The sequence below is a fragment of the Oculina patagonica genome, chromosome 1, assembly GCF_052425735.1.
Source record: "Oculina patagonica isolate OP01 chromosome 1, crgOcupat, whole genome shotgun sequence".
Taxonomy (NCBI): domain Eukaryota; kingdom Metazoa; phylum Cnidaria; class Anthozoa; order Scleractinia; family Oculinidae; genus Oculina; species Oculina patagonica.
The window spans coordinates 47,215,269-47,234,057 of record NC_135758.1 but is presented as its reverse complement, the minus strand read 5'-3'; the positions used below and the strand labels follow the sequence as shown (position 1 = coordinate 47,234,057).

At 38.6% G+C, this 18,789-nt stretch overlaps 1 protein-coding gene across 1 annotated transcript; it reads right to left on the bottom strand.

Annotated features, from left to right (window-relative positions):
- On the bottom strand, window positions 1-15,168 carry LOC144634604 (zinc finger MYND domain-containing protein 19-like). Its single transcript, XM_078493623.1, has 10 exons — window positions 15,034-15,168; window positions 6,388-6,447; window positions 5,065-5,171; window positions 4,477-4,541; window positions 4,015-4,090; window positions 3,696-3,792; window positions 2,915-2,975; window positions 2,552-2,610; window positions 2,102-2,167; window positions 1-1,214 (listed from the first exon to the last, which is right to left on the bottom strand). The coding sequence occupies exons 1-10, from the start codon at window positions 15,085-15,087 to the stop codon at window positions 1,134-1,136; spliced, it is 726 nt and encodes a 241-aa protein (XP_078349749.1). The 5' UTR covers window positions 15,088-15,168; the 3' UTR covers window positions 1-1,133.
- Between the last annotated feature and the right edge of the window lie 3,621 nt (window positions 15,169-18,789).

Below are 18,789 nucleotides of genomic sequence, written 5' to 3'. Positions count from 1 at the left end.
TTTTACAATAACTCAGTAATCAATTTTATTCAAACTAGATGGCAATAACACAACTCAAAATTTGTTTTTGTTGGACCTGTTTGTCACAGATTTTGTAAACAGCTGCTACATACAGTACATGAGTTTGTTTTTATTTCTAAGTTCAAATAAAACTCTGTGCTACTGGTTAAAAGGGACTTATTTTCATTTGGCTTTGGTTCAGTGTGAAGACCAAGCGAATTATAATTATTTGTGAGGAAAGTCTGCAATTTTGTAACTGAAGTTTTACAATCACAGTAAGGAATGTTGACTGCCCTGTCTAGTAAAACATGTCACACGTCCTAGGTAACACTTTTGTCTGGTATATGTCATAAAAAAATTGATTCTTAACAATCTCTAACCTCTCCTCTCCCAAGGTTAAGCCTCAAGTCAATTTATAAAACAATTGTTTGTCAAATAAAGTGAATTCAAAGACTAGGTTAACAGAATCTTGCATCAAATAATCTCCACAAAAGCTGATTTTATTGATTCAGTCTCGCAGAAAAATTGAAAATTAAGGCTGGAACTGCTAACAAGCAAATCCATAATTACCCTTTTATACTTACCAGTAGTCAGTAAAATCTTAACTTTTTTTCTGTGAATATTTCAAAACTCAAGATTTATGGCAATTATTTGTCATCAAATTCTCATGAAAACATTTTTCAAAAAATAAAAAAAATCTGATTTTTGTCTTGAAATTGAACTTGAGGACTTGGGTGCGAATTAGTTATCAACCTGTGAGACAGTAAAATAACACATTTATCTAGCAAGGGCCCTGTACTATAGACCCTTTTTATGGATATTTGAAATGTACACCAAACTCCAGAGTGAGACATTTTTAAGTTGTCACCGACAAAGTTAGCTCTGGACTCATACGCTGGGTAAAATAAACTACTATACTCCAATCTCCTAAATAAACACTAAATATATTAAATAAAACCTTTACAAGCAACAAAATAACACTATTTTGAAAAAAGTATCATATTTTGGGAAGGTTCTTAGGTGTTGGCTCATACTATAAAATTTAGCAATGAAACAAGAACAAAATAAACCTTGTCAATTTGCCAACAATATTGATATATTACAAGACAGGGATTGCAGCAGAGAACTAAAGTCTAGCGCTCTGGAAACACATCATAACTAATTCTCTGCTTCGCCTTTTCTTTGCAGTACTTTTTGTGTGATGGCCAGTCTCTCTGAAAATGATCATTGAAAAACAAGAAAACACAGTCAGGACTTGAAATTAGATAAAAAAGTAACATTTAATGTTACTTGGTCAAATAAAAGTTGACAGTCACTTGAAACTACTATATTTAGAGAGGAACCCACATCAGCTAAAGCTGGTTTTCATGCAGTCCTCCAGTACAGGTCGAATTGAACTTGAACTTGAACGACTTGACTGTATCCTCAAAAATTGAAAAATATACGTCGAGAAATGAGAGCTTCAAGTTTCAAGTCAGTAAAGTGTCATTCAAGAGTGATTCAAATTTCAACATGAGAAGAAGAGCTTATTGCTCAATAAATATTTCTCAAGACTTTTTAATTAATGTATTGAATGTAATTTCAAGAAACTTTACAGTGTACATTCATTCACTACATGTCAGTACTAATTGAATAAACTCAATTTGTTAACCCGGCCTTACAAGTGTTCAAAGTGAGGCTCACGATCTAGTCAAATTTTTCGGTATTTTAAATTAAACTTAAAAAAAGTTGTTCAATGTAATCATCTTGGTACTTTTAATCTTGATTACAGGTATCCAAACCTGAGTATTTTGATTATCATAACATTTCCCTTCATTCCTGAATTGTGGCCAGTTCACTTTTTCCGAAATTATTTTGGACTTCCCCTTTTTCCGAGTCCAGATAATTCAATCATCAATGCGTGTACCTCTTTGTGGTGATTTCTGCCATCTTATAGGGCCTTGTTTTAAATTTCCAACAAGCATTTATAAGTAGAAGACTCCCCACCCCTCTCACCCCTCCCACCATAAGTGGAAGAATCAATGTTTCAACACTTGCATGCAGCATGAAAGAGCATTCCAAGTACAAGGTTAGCAAAAAAAATTAATGTGTTATTGCTAACCTCTTGACAATGAGGTCCACAGTATCGCACTTGCTGGCACTGTCCACAAATACTGAACTCCCGGAGCTACAAGGTCAGTAAAATGTTTGTTTAGTATAATGACAACTGGTAATAAATGTTGATGCTAATGATGATACCATATCAGCAACACCATTATTATTACTATACCAACATTAATTTTATTAATACACAAATATAAAATTAATCGTAATCAATAAATGTAATAAACCAAAAATTTCCAACATTTCAAAAAGTACACTTCAAAGAGCAACTTCAGCAGTTGAAAAGAAATCCTGAAAAACATTCAGGCTTCAACAAGATAACCCCAGATCCACGGCCTGCTAAACCACTAGCAACAATATTGCATGATTGTCATTAATTATCATCAAAACTAATTATTCTTTGCACAATTACAACAATGTAAACTTCTGTGGATAATTCAAGACTCACTTCAGTTTCAATTTTACAACATGGGGGATAATGGCATTCATAAAAAGACAATGTATCATCTGAAAGAAGAAAGGGAAAACATCAAACATGTGTACTTGTAATTCATACCATTCTAGCTAATATGTTGTAGTTTAAAATGAATTTCAGCTTAAAATAATTTCTACAAAGTAACTTGTATTTTTCTTACTCAGCGATTGTGGTTATCATAATAAATGTGGAACAATTGGAATTGCTTATTACTTTTGAAGCAATACATCAGATATACAGCAGCCAACCATATCTGTTAAACTAACTAACTCAAAGCCTTATCTGAGATATATAAAACAATATTGTTTTCATTTAATTATTATTGTATTATCTGACCTTCCTCCATTACTTGCTCTCCATTAGCATTATAACACTTGTAGTTTAAATTCATAAAATGCTGAAATTCAACACAAGATAAAGTGTAAGATTTGGGTTACATTTGCTGCATAAGAAAACCTTGGGTTTACAACACAAAAGCAAAGAGACAAAAAAAGGAAAAAGCCAAATGGGGATCCAACTGTTGAACCCAAGTTTCCTGAGCATTCGACTGTGTAGGTTCTGCATTCTGAACCATGTGACACAGCAGGCAAATATTGGCAAAATTCATTATACTCATTCTCATCCCCATAGCTGCCTGTCCCTCTCCGGCTGAGTCTGGGGCACAAGGAACAAGTGGCTCTGAGGACATGTGATTTGATTAGCTAGATCTTTAACAAAGGAAATTAAAATTTAGCAAATCAAATCAACTGTTTTAAGATCCCTTTGTAAGGGTTTTTACTATGGTTGATTTGATTGGCTAGGTTTAAATTTTCTTTGTTAAAGATCTAACCAATCAACTCATGTGTGCTCCTCGTGCCCCAGGCTCAGCCGGCTCAGAGGGAGAAGTGGCTCTGGGGAGCCGGAGAATGCGTTATACTGTCAGTAATATTACAGAGAAAGGCTTGGTGCAAACCAAGTATGGACAAAATGCCCCCTGTACTTAGAAAAGACTTGGGAAAAGAGCAAATTTAGAACCAAGCTCACGTACAATACAAAGCATTTTTTTTTTTACTGCTAACAATAAATTGCATAAATTTCTTTGAAAGTCTGCTCTGAAAACAAGAAAATGCGACTATACCTCATGTTCTGCATCAAATGGGGGTAATCTGGATACAGCCATCCAGTATAATCTTTGGTCTTCTCTTGGTTCACTGCCACAATTATTTGTACTGGCACTAAAAAAATACATTCAAAATAATCATCTATCATAATTATATATCATGTAAATGCATGCACACATGTATAATTCAAAGGACTGAGACAAACAACATACTGTAAGTTTACACTAAGACGTGATTCTCTGTGTTTTCTTTAACTTTTTTTCACTTGTCCAACCATTTGACAAGTATCTTATTAACACTTTTACTATTGTTTTTAAATCACAATGTCTACCATACCTTTCCACATGGCTAAATTGTTCTTTTGATTTCTTGTTCATTGTTGGTATAACACACAAGTTGTTTAATCTGTTGTCTGAGAAATAAAATAATATACACAACAGTGATAATATAAAATATGTACCAGTTGACGTATAAGTTTGTTGCATACAGTATGAATATTAAATTATGCATGCTTGCTATTGAATCATCTAAAAATTGACATCTGTATCTGTTGTGGTTTAAATTTATTTTTGGTTTAAATTTTTTCAAACCAGTTTGATTTTCATTTCCCTTTGTTTCAGATTATAACAATTAATTTGAGACAGTGAAAAGTAAAACTTAACCCTTTTGACTCCTGGAGATTTTCCAAAAAAACGCATTTTTTAGGTATTAAACTGGTTTGAAAAATTTTAAACCAAATATAAATTTAAACCTGTCCACAATATCCATGAAGATCACACATGTTTGTCTGGTACCTACCTACTGTGACACCATTCTTGTGAGAAACTCTAAAACCAGGTGCAACACCACCGCAGTGTCTTTCCCTAATAACAATCAAGACATGATAAGTGAGGTGTTAAACAGTCATTTAACTTGAGGACACGTGTAGAAATAAAGTGTTGATCACACGTGGATACTGGGAGGCGTGGTGGCCTAACGGCTAGTTCACTGGACTCCGGATCGAGTGTCTGGGTTCAAGCCTTAGCCTGGGCACTGCGTTGTCTTCTTGGGAGAGACACTTTAATCTCACAGTGTCTCTCTCCACCCAGGTGTATAAATGGATACTGGTGAATTTACTGCTGGGGGATAACCCTGCGATGGACGAGCATCCCATCCAGGGGGAGTAGAAACACTCCTAGTCACTTCATGCTATGGAAACTGGGATAAGCGGCGACCTGATGAGCCACTTGGCTCATATGCTGACTTTACCTTAAGCATAGATATTAGAAGGTAAACACACAGAAGCAGTCTAACTCACAATTTATCGACGTTTTTAACATCTAGCTCACCAGATGTTATGTATTTAAATGATTGATTGATTGATTGATTGAACAATGGATGTCATACCAGATATATTCATGAAAGTAACATCCACTTGTTTCTTCTCTTGACAAGTCAAATGCGTATGCAAAAATATTAGCTCCATTACCATCTTTGTTGACATCAACCTTTGCCTAATAATTAACAAACAAGATCTGTTTAATATTACTGGACTAGAGAGTATCAAGTACAAAATACAGTTATTATTAGTTTAAAAAGAAACTGCTGTGCTGAGTTGACGTGCAAGTGAAACACTTGGTTGATTATAAACTACTAGTTGACAAGATAAATAAACCGCCATCATGATTCATAGCAATTTTCAAAAGACAACATTTTGAGTGCTAACCTTTTATCAGAGCAAAGTAGTGCTTCAACAAAGGGCTCAAAGCGTCAGCTTTTCAAAATTCACTATTAATGGCAGTTTATTTGACTTTTACCAACTTCCAGATAATCAACTTAGTGTAGATAGTATCATAAACTTTTTTTTCCTCGAGCATTAGATGATGTACAAGCTGAAACTGCAAAAATAAGCTGCAAGCTTTGACAACTAAGGAATTGCATCCCCCCCCCCCAAAAAAAAAAATGAATAAAGTCCTTAGATTTACCCTAGATAGTTCAAGATATTTATTAGAAGTTATATATCAAACACGAGCGACAGTGTTTCATCAGGGTATTCAACGAAGAGAGTTGAAAATACAACGCGCAGGAGAGTATTTTTGATGAAATTCGAGATGTTTGGATAGCCGATGAAACACTGTCTCGAGTGTTTTATATATCTTCTCAATCGAAACAAAAACTACGTAGTAAACAGAGAAATAAAATCGTAAAAATCTATGTTAATTAAGACCGGGTATCCAAACCTCTTTCACGGTTATGATTTTCTTTGTTTTACTTGATGAATAATTTATGACTTTGAGAAGTCTTATTGAAGTTCAATTATAAGTCACACTTCTGCATTGAGCATAACAATGATAGCAAGTGCTTTAAAGTATGTGGTAGAAAATAGAAAACAGCCACTATTCTGTGTAATACCGAATTTGAAAAATTATAAAATAATAACACACTAGCTAAAATAAGTATTGTATAAATGCTGATTTTGAGCTTGATAACATCACTTTTTGAAAACTTCAAATGAAAATATGTTAACTAATATCGTTGAAATGCATTTTAACTATCAAGAGATAAATATATATGGACAATATCAGGAGATTTCTGTCTTGAAATACATTTGACCAAAATCATATATTCATTGAAGGTTGAGTTGTTACATGTAAATAAAATTCAGTGTTCACCGAACAACTATGCTCTATAGATGTTGTCAGTCAAATGCAAAATGTCATAATTACTTACCTCAAATCTAAATCTTTTCACAAGGTGAATGTCTTTTTCATCAAGCAAAGAGAATTTATGCTGCAAAGGGCACAAGAAATTAGTTTCATCATATCCAATTCAAATTAAATATAAATAAAAAATATTAAAACATTGAAAAGACAATATGCTCTATATGTAGGGGATGCCGGAGAATAATCTGCCAGGCCAGTCATGTCTTCAGGCCATGTGATATGATGTTGTGGGATCCACACAACAACTAGAGCTGTGCTTATTGGAATAATTACAACTAACAGAAATGATAAACACCAATATTAATTGTGCCATTTCCCCCAGTCCTGACTTCATAATACTGTATACCGTATTTATTCGATTAAGCGCCCTGGGCGCTTATTAAATTTTTGGACCTTGAGGGTGGGCGCTTATTCGAGGTGGGCGCTTATTCGAGGCTGGGCGCTTATTAAATTTTCACCATTTTTAAGAAAGTACCGTAAAGTTCCGTGTATAAGCCGCACCTTTTTCCTCTAAATTCAAGTCAAAAATCGGGGGTGCGGCTTATCTACGGAAACATCTCTGGTTGGAGTTCTCAAAGGCCTAATTAATATTCATAAAAAACTTCTCAAGACGTCATTGAATGAAGATATAACAACCTGAAAACTTTGTTGTTGTTCACTACCTTTTAGTTCCTCTGCAAAGCTGTTTGCAGTGAAGCCTGCCAGTCATTCGAATCGTGTCTTTCCGCCGCGTGCGAGAAGGCACCAAGATAAACGCAAATACTCACAAGGCAAATGGCCGACCGCTTCGGTTTTTTATTGACCTTCACAGCAAATACATCTGCTGGATTAACAAACTCTTATTCTGCATGAAGTTTTTATCCTGTTGCGGGTAGCAGTTTCCAAGAATCTTGAAATAAAAACGTGGTTTCTTCCGAAGAAAATGCCGCCATGTTTGTTTTTAATGCCCAGACTCCTCTCTACAATTCAGAGCTTGGCTACTAAGCATTCGTCATTCGCGAACGATTCGAACGAATTACAAGTGTTTCAGGAGTGCTTAGAAGTGATAATCTCGAAAAAATGATATCAAGAGAGCATCCAAATTTAAGATATTGTGAACTCAAACTAAAAAGAAGGTATGACAAGTGAGATTTAGCTTTCTTAAAACTTAATTTATATTAAACATTGCAACAACCACCGTGTCAGTGTTTCGAAACCGTGCTTGTTTGCCCTTGTTTGTTTACCAATAGAACTTCACTTGAACTTCAAACTTTATGGTCTGTATATTTTTTTCCAAAATTTGAGCTTCCAAATCGGGGGTGCGGCTTATCTACGGGTGCGGCTTATACACGGAACTTTACGGTAGTACGTTTATTTTGCAAGAAAACAATGTATAACAATTAAACGTGAAGGTGTACCAAAGCTGAATTTTAAATTTTCATTGAAAGTTTCAGTAAAAAAATATAAATTTTCGGTCTTCGGGATAGTATTTTAGTAGTAATTAGTCAATTTTAATCTTAACTTCAACAACAATCAAAATTCTTTTTTTTAAGGAGGGTGGGGGTGGGTGCTTATTCGAGGCTGGGCGCTTATTAACTTTTCCTGCCTACAGGGTGGGCGCTTATTCGAGGTGGGCGCTTAATCAAATAAATACGGTAATCAATTTTTATTCTTGATTGTCTTACAAAGTGTGCATATCTTTAACGAAACTCTGATATTATAATTATTTTGATTGTCACCAGCCATTTTATGTCAGAGATGTTAAAGTTGTCTGAGATGTTAAATTCAACTCAACTTTAATATCCCAGAGTGACTTAACTGTGCCTTTAAATAACACGCAAACTCTGAAGTTCAAAACCTAACTAACAGTTGCATTTCCCTGCTGTCAATCATAATTATGACAACAATCAACAAACCCTGAGAAAAGAAACCAAAAATAGATCAAAATTTACCAATCACAACCCAGCTTTAGACATGACCTTTTAAACTTGCTGAATCTTGCAAATTAACTTCTGTTTCCTGACTGAGAGGTCTGCTTCGATGACTGACAGTAGTTGAAAATACAACCCACGACTGAGCAGAGTTCATTATGTTATTGAAAGGTGTAGTAACATCTTGTACAAAAACTGTTTCAAGCTCCATTTATTCTAATCATAAACCCTACACCTCAAAATGACATTTGATCCTAATCTTAGTAAATGATTATACAATCACGCACATATTGTAACATCCTCTGTTTCATAAAAAAAATAAAACTTAATCGTTCTTCACTTAGTCCAAATCAAGATTAATCAAGAGTCCAAGCTCAACAAAACATTTGTGATGAAATAGTCTGTCATCAGTCTCTAAGCTGCAACAACAGGGTTAGTAACTCGGGATGGTTATTCTTGAGTCATGAGCAAACATAGTCATTCAGGTACGCGGGGGGTCTCCTGTCACGCCTTGGTCTCTGGTGTTGATCAGTACCGTTCTCACAAAAGGTCGCTTCTGGGGGTTGGTCAACTGGTTCTGAAGTTAAGGTAGGGATGCTGGGTGCATCTGGACTGGGAATGCTAGAGTCATCCACTGGATCTGATTGAATGGGCTGAATCGGTGACTCTGATGTCTTCTTGAGGTGCTGCCTGTTTCTTCGGTAGACAGTTCCATTCTCAGCCTCCACGGTGTATGATCGTTCATCTAACCTTGCAGTTACTTGGGCCTTCGGCCACGACTTGGCACCTAACTTGAAGGGTTTCATTCGCACCACATCCCCTTCATTCAGTGTTGGTAGATCCTTTGCGTTTCTGTCGTAATACTTGGCTTGGGCCCGTTGGCGCTCTTTCAACTGACTCTTTTCAATTCCAGGCTGGGTTGTTCTTGGCATAAGGAGGCCTTGTGCAGTAGGAAGGAGTGTTTTGGTCCGCCTGCCCATCAGACGCTGTGCAGGACTTGTGGTCATTGCTTGTGTAGGAGTGTTCCTATAATCAAGGAAAGCCAGATACGGATCCGTCCCAGCCTTGATAGACTTCCGTAAGAGACGCTTGGCTGTCTTTACTCCAGACTCTGCCTTGCCATTAGCCTTGCTGTTCCCAGGACTGCTGGTTAGGTGCTCAAAGTCCCAGGTCTTTGCGAATGACGCAAACTCTTTGGAGGTGAATTGTGGACCATTATCACTCACAACTTGGTCAGGTATTCCATAGCGGGAGAAGTGGCTTTTCAGCTTCAGGATGGCTGTACTTGCCTTGGTGTCTGGTAACCTGTCTACCTCCCAAAAGTTGCTGTAATAGTCGACTGTAACCAAATAGTCTTTACCATCCAGGGTAAAGATGTCAGCGCCTACCCTCTCCCAGGGGCGAGAGGGAACCTCATGGCTCATCAAGGACTCTTTGGGTTGCGAGGTGGTATCGAACTCCCTACATATCTCGCATGCTGAAATGTATTGCTTGATTTCAGCCGACATTCCGGGCCAGTAGATACACTCACGTGCTCTTCTTAGACATGACTCTGTTCCTAAGTGGGAGGAATGAATTCTTGCTTTCATGTCTGCACGAAGATTCTTAGGGATCACCACAGCATCTGCTTTGAAAATCAATCCATCTTGAAGAGTCAACTCATCCCGCATATCAAAATATGGGTGAGTCAGTTCAGGGGCAAGTTTCTTTTCTTCTGGCCAGCCTTTGAGAATGGTTTCAGATAAACTCTGCAAAGAATGATCTTTCCGAGTTGCAGCCTTAATTTCATCAATGCGCTCGTCTGAAATGGGTAGGTAGTTGACCATGTTCACAAACTCTAGGTCTTCCTCGTCATCACCTTCAAACGGGAGGAAAGCACGCGACAATGTGTCGGCCAGGTGCATGTTTTTGCCGCGCTCATAGTGGACGGTGAAGTCATACTTCTGCAATCTCATCATCATTGACTGCAATCGCCGTGGTGCACGTGAGAGCGGCTTCTGGAGAATCACTTCCAGTGGTTTGTGGTCACTTTCCACATTGACATGGCGACCAAATGTATACTGGTTAAATCTTTCCAGAGAGAAGACGATAGCAAGCATCTCCTTTTCAATTTGTGCGTATCGTTTCTCAGTCTCTGTCAATGCACGGCTTGCGTACTCAATGGGTCGGCCATTCTGAAGTAAAGCTGCTCCGAGGCCACTTTGGCTCGCATCACATTGGATAGTGAGCTCATTGCAGGGGTCATAATAGCTCAGCACTGGGGCTTGTGTGACCATGTGTTGTATCTTCTGGAATGCGTTGTCCTGCTCTTTGGACCATTGCCATTGTGTGTCTTTTCTTGTCAGGCGACGTATAGGCTCCATGATTTCCGAAAGCTTCGGAAGGAACTTCGCCAAGTAGTTTACGAAGCCATTGAGCCTTTGAACTCCTTTAACATCTTCTGGTCTAGGCATTTTGGTTACGGCCTCCACCTTAGCGGGGTCAGGTTTCAGACCATCACTCGATAACAGGTGACCCATGTAAGGAACCTCTTTCTGGCGCAGTTTCATCTTGTCTGCGTTCAGAACTATGCCGTAATCTAGACATCTTTGAAGTAGCTTTTCCAGGTTCTCGTCATGGTTTGAGGTGGCTTCGTCATCATTCTTCCCCTTTCCGCAGATCAGGACGTCATCTGCAATACATAGGATTCCGTCCAGGTTCTCAAGGGCATGGTGTAGATGTTTCTGGAATATCTCTGACGACGCGGATAGACCAAAGGGTAGACGACACCAACGGTATCTGCCATAGGGAGTGGCGAATGTCGTAAGGACACTTGATTCTGGTGCTAAGACACAATGCCAGTAGCCAGACTTGAGGTCGACCGTGGAAAAGACTCGTGCTTCAGACAGCTCAGGAAGTATGTCCTCTAACACAGGCAGCTGATATCTCTCTCTTCTAAGTGCTGTATTTAACGGTCTGGGGTCTAGGCAGATCCTCAAAGCTCCGGTCTTCTTAACTGCCACAGCTAAACCGCTGACCCATTGGGTGGGCTCATCTACTGGAGTGATAACGCCTATTTCTTGCAGACGGTCCAGTTCCTGCTTCAGCTGGCCTTTGAGTGAAGCTGGTACACGTCTAGGCGGCGCAACAACGGGAGTTATGCTTTGATCAACTTCTAAATGCACCGTTCCGGGTAGCGTTCCTATTTCCCGTTGGAACACTTCGGGGTAATTCTTGACAATTGCTTCAGTTGTACTGAGACTCTTGACTGCTGACCTCAACCGATGGGGTGGTTGTGCAATCTGGAAATTTTCTTCATTGATGGTAATTAGGCCCATTTGCTGAGCTGCCCGTGCTCCTATGATTGCTGTTAGTTGTTTCCCAACAACTAAGAATTCCACTGAAAACTTCTTTCCGTTCTTCGGGTTTTGAATAATCGTGCGGCAGGACCCAAGAGGCTGCAGTGTTGTATCATTCCACATTCGCAGTGTCTTCGTTGTGCGCTGGAGTGGCTCGTCTGGAGCAAGCTCGGCGGAAATGACATTTACTGAAGCACTACTGTCAACTTGAAATTTCACAGGTTTCTTTGCAACAACCATTTCAGTGTAGATCTCTTTCGGGTAATCTTCTTTCTTCAATGCATGTACCACTTCCGGTTGGTCTGTAATGCTTGTGATGTATTCTATGTCGCTGTCTTCAGAGTCTTCGGATTCTTCTCTCATACTGTGGATCTTACTGTTGCATTTTGAGGCGAAATGATTTCTTCCTTTACATTTAGCACATGTTGCTCCCCATGCAGGGCATTTGCCTTTTTCAAAAACATGAATTTGACCACAAAATTTGCATGTTTTTCCAAGCTTCTCTTCTGATTTCCGGTTTTTCTTTGACTTGTCAAAACGTCTCTTCGGCAGCTGTTGTTTATCTTTCACACCATGGATATCTTCGCTTTGTGCTGCAGAGATTGTTTTCAATTGCGAATTTGTGGCTTCAGTGCTCCTACAGATGTCGATACACTTCTTCAGATCTAAATTCCTTTCCTGTAGAAGTCGCTTTCGTGTATGTTTGTCTCGTATGCCAAGGACGATTCGGTCACGAAGAATGGAGTCGCGCATACAATCACAGAAATTGCATGTTTTCGCCAGCGTACGAAGAGCCGTGACGTAAGCGTCGATGCTTTCATTCTCTTCTTGGTTTCTTGAGTTAAAATTGTATCTTTCGAATGTCTCATTTAATTCGCCGATCGTGTATTGATCAAACTTCTCAATAATCTTGCTTAGGTTGTTTCTATCATCTGGCGTATCAAACTGAAAACCATTAAAGATCTTCAACGCGTCTACTCCAATACAGTGGAGAAACAATGCTACCTTGTATTCCGGCGGCTGCGTGCCAAGTTTCGCAATGATCACATAATTGTTCCACATCTGTTTCCAAACTTTCCAGTTTTCTGCCATGTTTTCTGTGGAAGACACATTCAATTTTCCTGGAGGCATGATGCCAGGAGTCATAGCCATCGCGTTAGTCGAAGCACTTGAACTCGCCATCGCGTTAGTCGGAGCACTTGAACTCGTCACAACCAAAGGGCTTTGTTGTGCTGTTCCACTCGGGGGATCGGGCTCCGTGTCTGACATTAAGACAGTCGTTTACGGGAAGTGTCGTAGAAGTGTAAAGTCTCTCTCTCCACAGTAGAAGAATTTAGCCTTCGGGTTCAAACGTTATCAGACATCCCATTTCGCTGCCACCATGTTTCAAGCTCCATTTATTCTAATCATAAACCCTACACCTCAAAATGACATTTGATCCTAATCTTAGTAAATGATTATACAATCACGCACATATTGTAACAAAAACCATAAATAACAAACTAAAGATGCTTTTTACATCTGACAACCTTTCTGCCTTCTGTTAAGCATCTCCAGCACAAAACCACAATTAAGGGTATTCCCTTGTAAACAATTTTCTTTCCTTTTGACCTGTAGTTTCGGTAGAGTTTAAGCCATTAATTCCAATTTTGCATGTCTTATATTTGACGCAGGTATTAATTGACAAGTTACTACTGGGCGGTATTAATTTACAGTATAATTTTCTATTTAACGAATTTGTGAAACTGAAGAAACTGAAGTGTAAACAAAGATCACATTAATGCAGCATAAAGGCAAGACTACAGTTTTCCCCAAAATTTTCCCCAAAATCCACGAAGAGAAAATGAGTGTGAAAAACATATATAATTCAAGCACTTTCCTTCATGTCAGGACTGGAGATTTGGTGAGCTGTATGGGAGACTGGGAGATTCCTGGTAATCCACGAGTTGGTAAAGATGCTGTGTGTGTAATTAAGTGTGGGGTTATAAAAAATCTTGCCCTGTTTTGCCGTATGTGTTAACTTTGTGCCTGGCAGACAGTTCCATCTACCCCTTGCATTATGGCAACCTATCTTATGGAGTAAATATTTATCTAAAACATTTCACATTCGCAGAGATGCCAACCTACTGTAAGGCCCGGTTCAGACGCCGATCTTTTCATGAGCCGAACCTAATTCCTTGAATTAAGAACATGAAAAGATCGCCGTCTGAATCAAATTAGAACGGCTATTTGAATTTGGAACGGCTCACCCATTCTTTCCGCCTGGCTTGGCCGAGAATTTCGCCTGTGGAACGCCTTTGGAACGGCTTTGATTCAGACACCGCACTTTTCATGTGCTGATCCTAATTCATAAATTATTATAATGTATTTTGACTAGTTTTATTGAAACTGTAGTAGGAACGGCCTCGGAACGGCCCAAAAGTACGGCATCTGAATCAAGAGGCATACTTTTGTCAATTTGGGTCGGTCCAAATTCGAATTGAGTTCGGCTCATGAAAAGTTCAGCGTCTGAACCGGGCCTTAGAAGATCAAAATCCGGGAAACCATCAATTTTGTGTCAAGATGTACACCTTCTCAACCGCCAAAATGGTGCAGAAAATACAGCCCCACCGAGTCATCCACAAAAATGCCTCAAATATTTTAAAACTTAGTTCCATAACTGGCCAAACTAAGTGTGAAAAACCCATATTTAGGCACTTTCCTTCATATCCGGGAGAAATGGTGACCCAAACAGGAGACTGGGAGATTCCGCCTGTCTCCCGGAGACTTCCGGGTATACAGGAGAGTTGGCATAGATGCATTCAAATTAATTGCAACCAATAATCTACCACATTGATCAGAAATCACTGTTAAAATCCTAGGTTAAAATTTAAGTTATTATCTCTGAGGCTTTAAAGTAAGTAAATAAGATACACTGTAGAACTGGAGAAAATAAACACAGTTCACTTTGTTTTGGCTTGTAAGCTACATTGTACATTTAAAAGACTGTGTCACACATTATTTACACGACATTTAAGCCTATAAATAGACATTTAGACAGACTGCAACTTCAAGAAGGCTTAGCCTACAATCATATTTAGATTGATAAGCTGATAATTTTTTCGTCTTCTCAGTTTGCCAACTTGTAAAGCTTACACTAAAATGTTAGAAATGCACTAGCTACACGTCAAACAATTCCACATTCCGAAACGCCTCTCGGAATACATCGATACACGGACTAATTCTTAACTTGACCTTAGTTTCACATATGAAAGTAAAGAACATGGAAAGACATCTTGTAGGCTGTAGGTAGTCTTCAATTACAAACATTTAGGGACATCAACAAATAGCAGATCTGCTAACTTCCACTCCTCATGCCGGTTACAGATAAGTCGATAAAGCCGATCAAAACATCTCAGCACTTACCTTGCCACCAGCCTTGCCGATATATACAATCCCTAGCTTCTGCCCTGCTTGCATTATTCCTTAGAATTTAGTTGAAAGACTGAGATTTCTAAAGAAAACACAACAAGGCAGCTATCATGGCGAATTCCGTGTACTGCGATCTTATCCCTGCTGGTCAGCGGTCCCGCACCTAAACCACGTGAGGAGGACCGTGAGGAGTTGGTAACCCGTCCACCACATGCACAGTCCCGTCCACTGCGCGTCGGGGTGGCGTAGCCGTCGAGGTCAAGTCGAGGTCTCGTTTGAGGCCTTTACCGCCGTTAAGAGTTGCACGTGAAGAAAAATGAAAAATGCTGTTATACAAAGAGGCGGTCTAGATCGATCAGAATGATATTTTTAGAGGGGTCATAAAAAGACAAGCCGCGCCCACGGTCGGTATAAAACGCAGACCATGCAGACTGCAGACTGCAGTCCGTGCAGACTGTGCAGACCGTGCAGACTGAGTAATTTTTTTTCTTCTTTTTTTACATTGTGTTTCACAAAACTTTTCACGAACGGTTTCCGAAGTTTGTTTGAAATTCGCGAAGTTCGCTACGAACTTTAGGGGGAATTTCATTAAGTAGTTGTCAATCAAATTACGAACTTCGAAACGAAATTGTGACTTTCACGTGCAGCGAAGTTGAAAGGTTGAGGAGTTCGCAAGTTGAGAAGAAGTTTGTCCAGTTTGTTTAATTTGGTGAAATGAATCCGTTCCCAGTACAGCAAAAAGGCTAAAAAACAATCCCAAGTCCAGTAAGGCAGGACATCAACGGACTAAAAAGCAAGGCTGCCCTGAAAATGGTTTGTGAATGTTACAACTGAGTTTTCCCAATGTCACCCGACAACCGACTAAAAATAGATTACAAGTTCTGCCGTGTGCAGTTTCGAAGGGAAAAATTTCAACAGATAAATCGGTTTACATATAAAACTGTTTGTGTGTGCCGTAAAAATCTTCTAAAGAGAAAAAAACGTTTTCCTTCTTGAATACACATCAGTTTGGAAAATCTGCGAAAACCAGAACTTTTCAATTCCGTGTTGTTATACTTCTGTGTTTACACAACACGGAAATCGCGCCATCTGTCTGTTCGTGATAAACTCTGTTCCTCTGAAATAATTTGTATTTGCAAAAAAATAAGCTTTGGTTAAAAAATTTTTTACTAATAAACAACACTTGCTTTGGAACAATTGAAATGTGTATTTATTTACGAATTACTTATATTTTATTATTAAGGACAGTGTAAAAAATTTTGGGGGATTTTTCAAGAAAACCCTGTATTGCCAAAGCATAACTACCAACCGAAGCATTTGTTTACGTTATAAGATTGAACTAGAAACCTGAACTAAACAACTTCTCAACTGAACTTCTCAACTTGCGAACTCCTCAACCTTTTAACTTCGCTGCACGTGAAATTCACAATTTCGTTTCGAAGTTCGTAATTTGATTGACAATTACTTAATGAAATTCCCCCTAAAGTTCGTAGCGAACTTCGCGAATTTCAAACAAACTCCGGAAACCGTTCGTGAAAAGTTTTGTGAAACACAATGTAAAAAAAGAAGAAAAAAAATTACTCAGTCTGCACGGTCTGCAACGTCTGCACGGACGTCTGCACGGTCTGCAGTCTGCAGTCTGCATGGTCTGCGTTTTATACCGACCGCCGCGCCGAGGTTAAAAGGTCTAAAAGACCTTGGCGTAAACTGGTAAAAACCTTGGCGTATCTTCGACGTGGTGTGTACACCCTGGCACCCAGATTGATCTCCTTTAGGGATTTAAGTCGAATTCTTATTGTTTTTCACGCCACTAGTACTACACTAGGAGCATACGGCAGTTTCGATTAGGATGGCAGTAGAGGGTTGTTGAAGGCGCAAGTGGAATAACTGATAACTGGTCACAAATGTAATTAAGTCACAAGTGACGTAATAACATTCGGTCACAATTGTAATAAAGTCACAAGTGTAATAAGGTTTGGTCACAAATGTAATAAATGTTTCACATGCAGGTCCAAATGTCAGAAATGTGAACGGCACCTGTCATTCATACTAATGTAAGTCATCATAACACAACATTTATATTGGAGAGCAAGTCTAAATGGAAATATTACTAATCAATTTATTCAGTTAAAACATGTCACATCATGCACTCATCAGTGCTCTCAACTATTAAGATGTTCAAATGGAATTTTAATTCGCGTTCGTATAGAGCAGATACTTGATCACCATTCAACAATAAAGTAATTAAAGACATTTAAAAGTCCCCTAGATGGCACCAAACCTGGATAAAACAGATCTATTGGAGTATGGTCGATTTTCCAGAGCTTGGATTTCTTCGAGAAATGGCCAGACAGGGTAGACTAGGTTTAATTTAACCTTCTTTATTGAAAAGCGTAAAGCGTACAGTTTATTGTAAATACATCAATAGACGAAATATGCTGGCCAAGATTTGCTATCACGATAACGAAGTTATTATAGTTGCATTGTAACTTGTGCTGTTGAAGTTGAGTTTCAAGCCAAAACAACTCTCACTGAGTAAACAGACTTCTTAAACTTCCTTGCTATCGTTGATTGTTGATGAAGTATTTTAATTAACCATTTTTCTTCTTATCAAACCACAGCGAGACCACCCTATGTGTTCGTAGCTTGTAACAATTGAACATAAGACGGACAAAAGAGATACTTTAAAATCTATGAGGGTTATGAATAAAGCTCTGAAAATGACATATCTTAACGCATTCTCGGTGTGAATAGCACAATAAAGTTCAACAGAATGTTGATCGACTCATGTTGTGTTTTTCGACCTTATAAGTGACTTGTTTGATCATTTCAGTAGACAAGCTCTTCAATACATATTTTGTGTGCATGTATAGCGATGGGGACTGACAACATAAGTTTTATTGATAGTTCCTGTTCACATTTGTGCCAACGTGTGAAACATTTATTACATTTGTGACCAAACCTTATTACACTTGTGACTTTATTACATTTGTGACCAGTTATTACACTTGTGCCTTCAACAGGGTCCTGAAGGGGTAAAATGGAACTGGGATTTGCTAATTTTTACTGGTATTTGCCTATTGTTTCACTGGGAAAATGGGATTTGGGTCACTGGGACTGGGATTCAGAAACAAAAATGGGAATGGGAAGAGTGCCAGTAAATGACTAAACATACATAATTTACGCTCTGTAATAATCTTAAAGTCCGGCATAGAATAGTTAAAACGCTGAAAACTCTGAAACGAAACCACTGCTGCACTGTATGAATGTACATCAAGAGTCGATCAGCTTTCTTGACAGTGATTAAGTAATTGAGTGGAACAGCTATGACTGGGCATGGGAACAAATGGAATATTCAAAAGAAGTGATAGTAAGTTGTTGTCAGTCAGGGTAGTGGTAGGTAAGGGATAATTAAAAACTTGACAGCTTTAGTTAAATCTACTAAGACATTATAATTCTCTACAAGACAAGCGAACAAATGAAAAGTGAGTTTCTCAACAGTATTAGTGATAATAACTTGCAGAAATAAAAAATGATTTTGGATAGTCCAGCCCTATAAAGGGGTTGAACCCAGGTGCGAGAGGAGAGAGTCCAGGATAACTTGTATGTGCATGCTCTAAACAAGCCAATCAAAAATGACAGAGAAGTGTGGCTTTTCTTACATGTAGCTTGCACGCTAGGGTAATAATAGCTCACTAAAATGAAAAATTCAACTATGTAACCAAAGCGCGATCTGCAAGAAAAATTGTC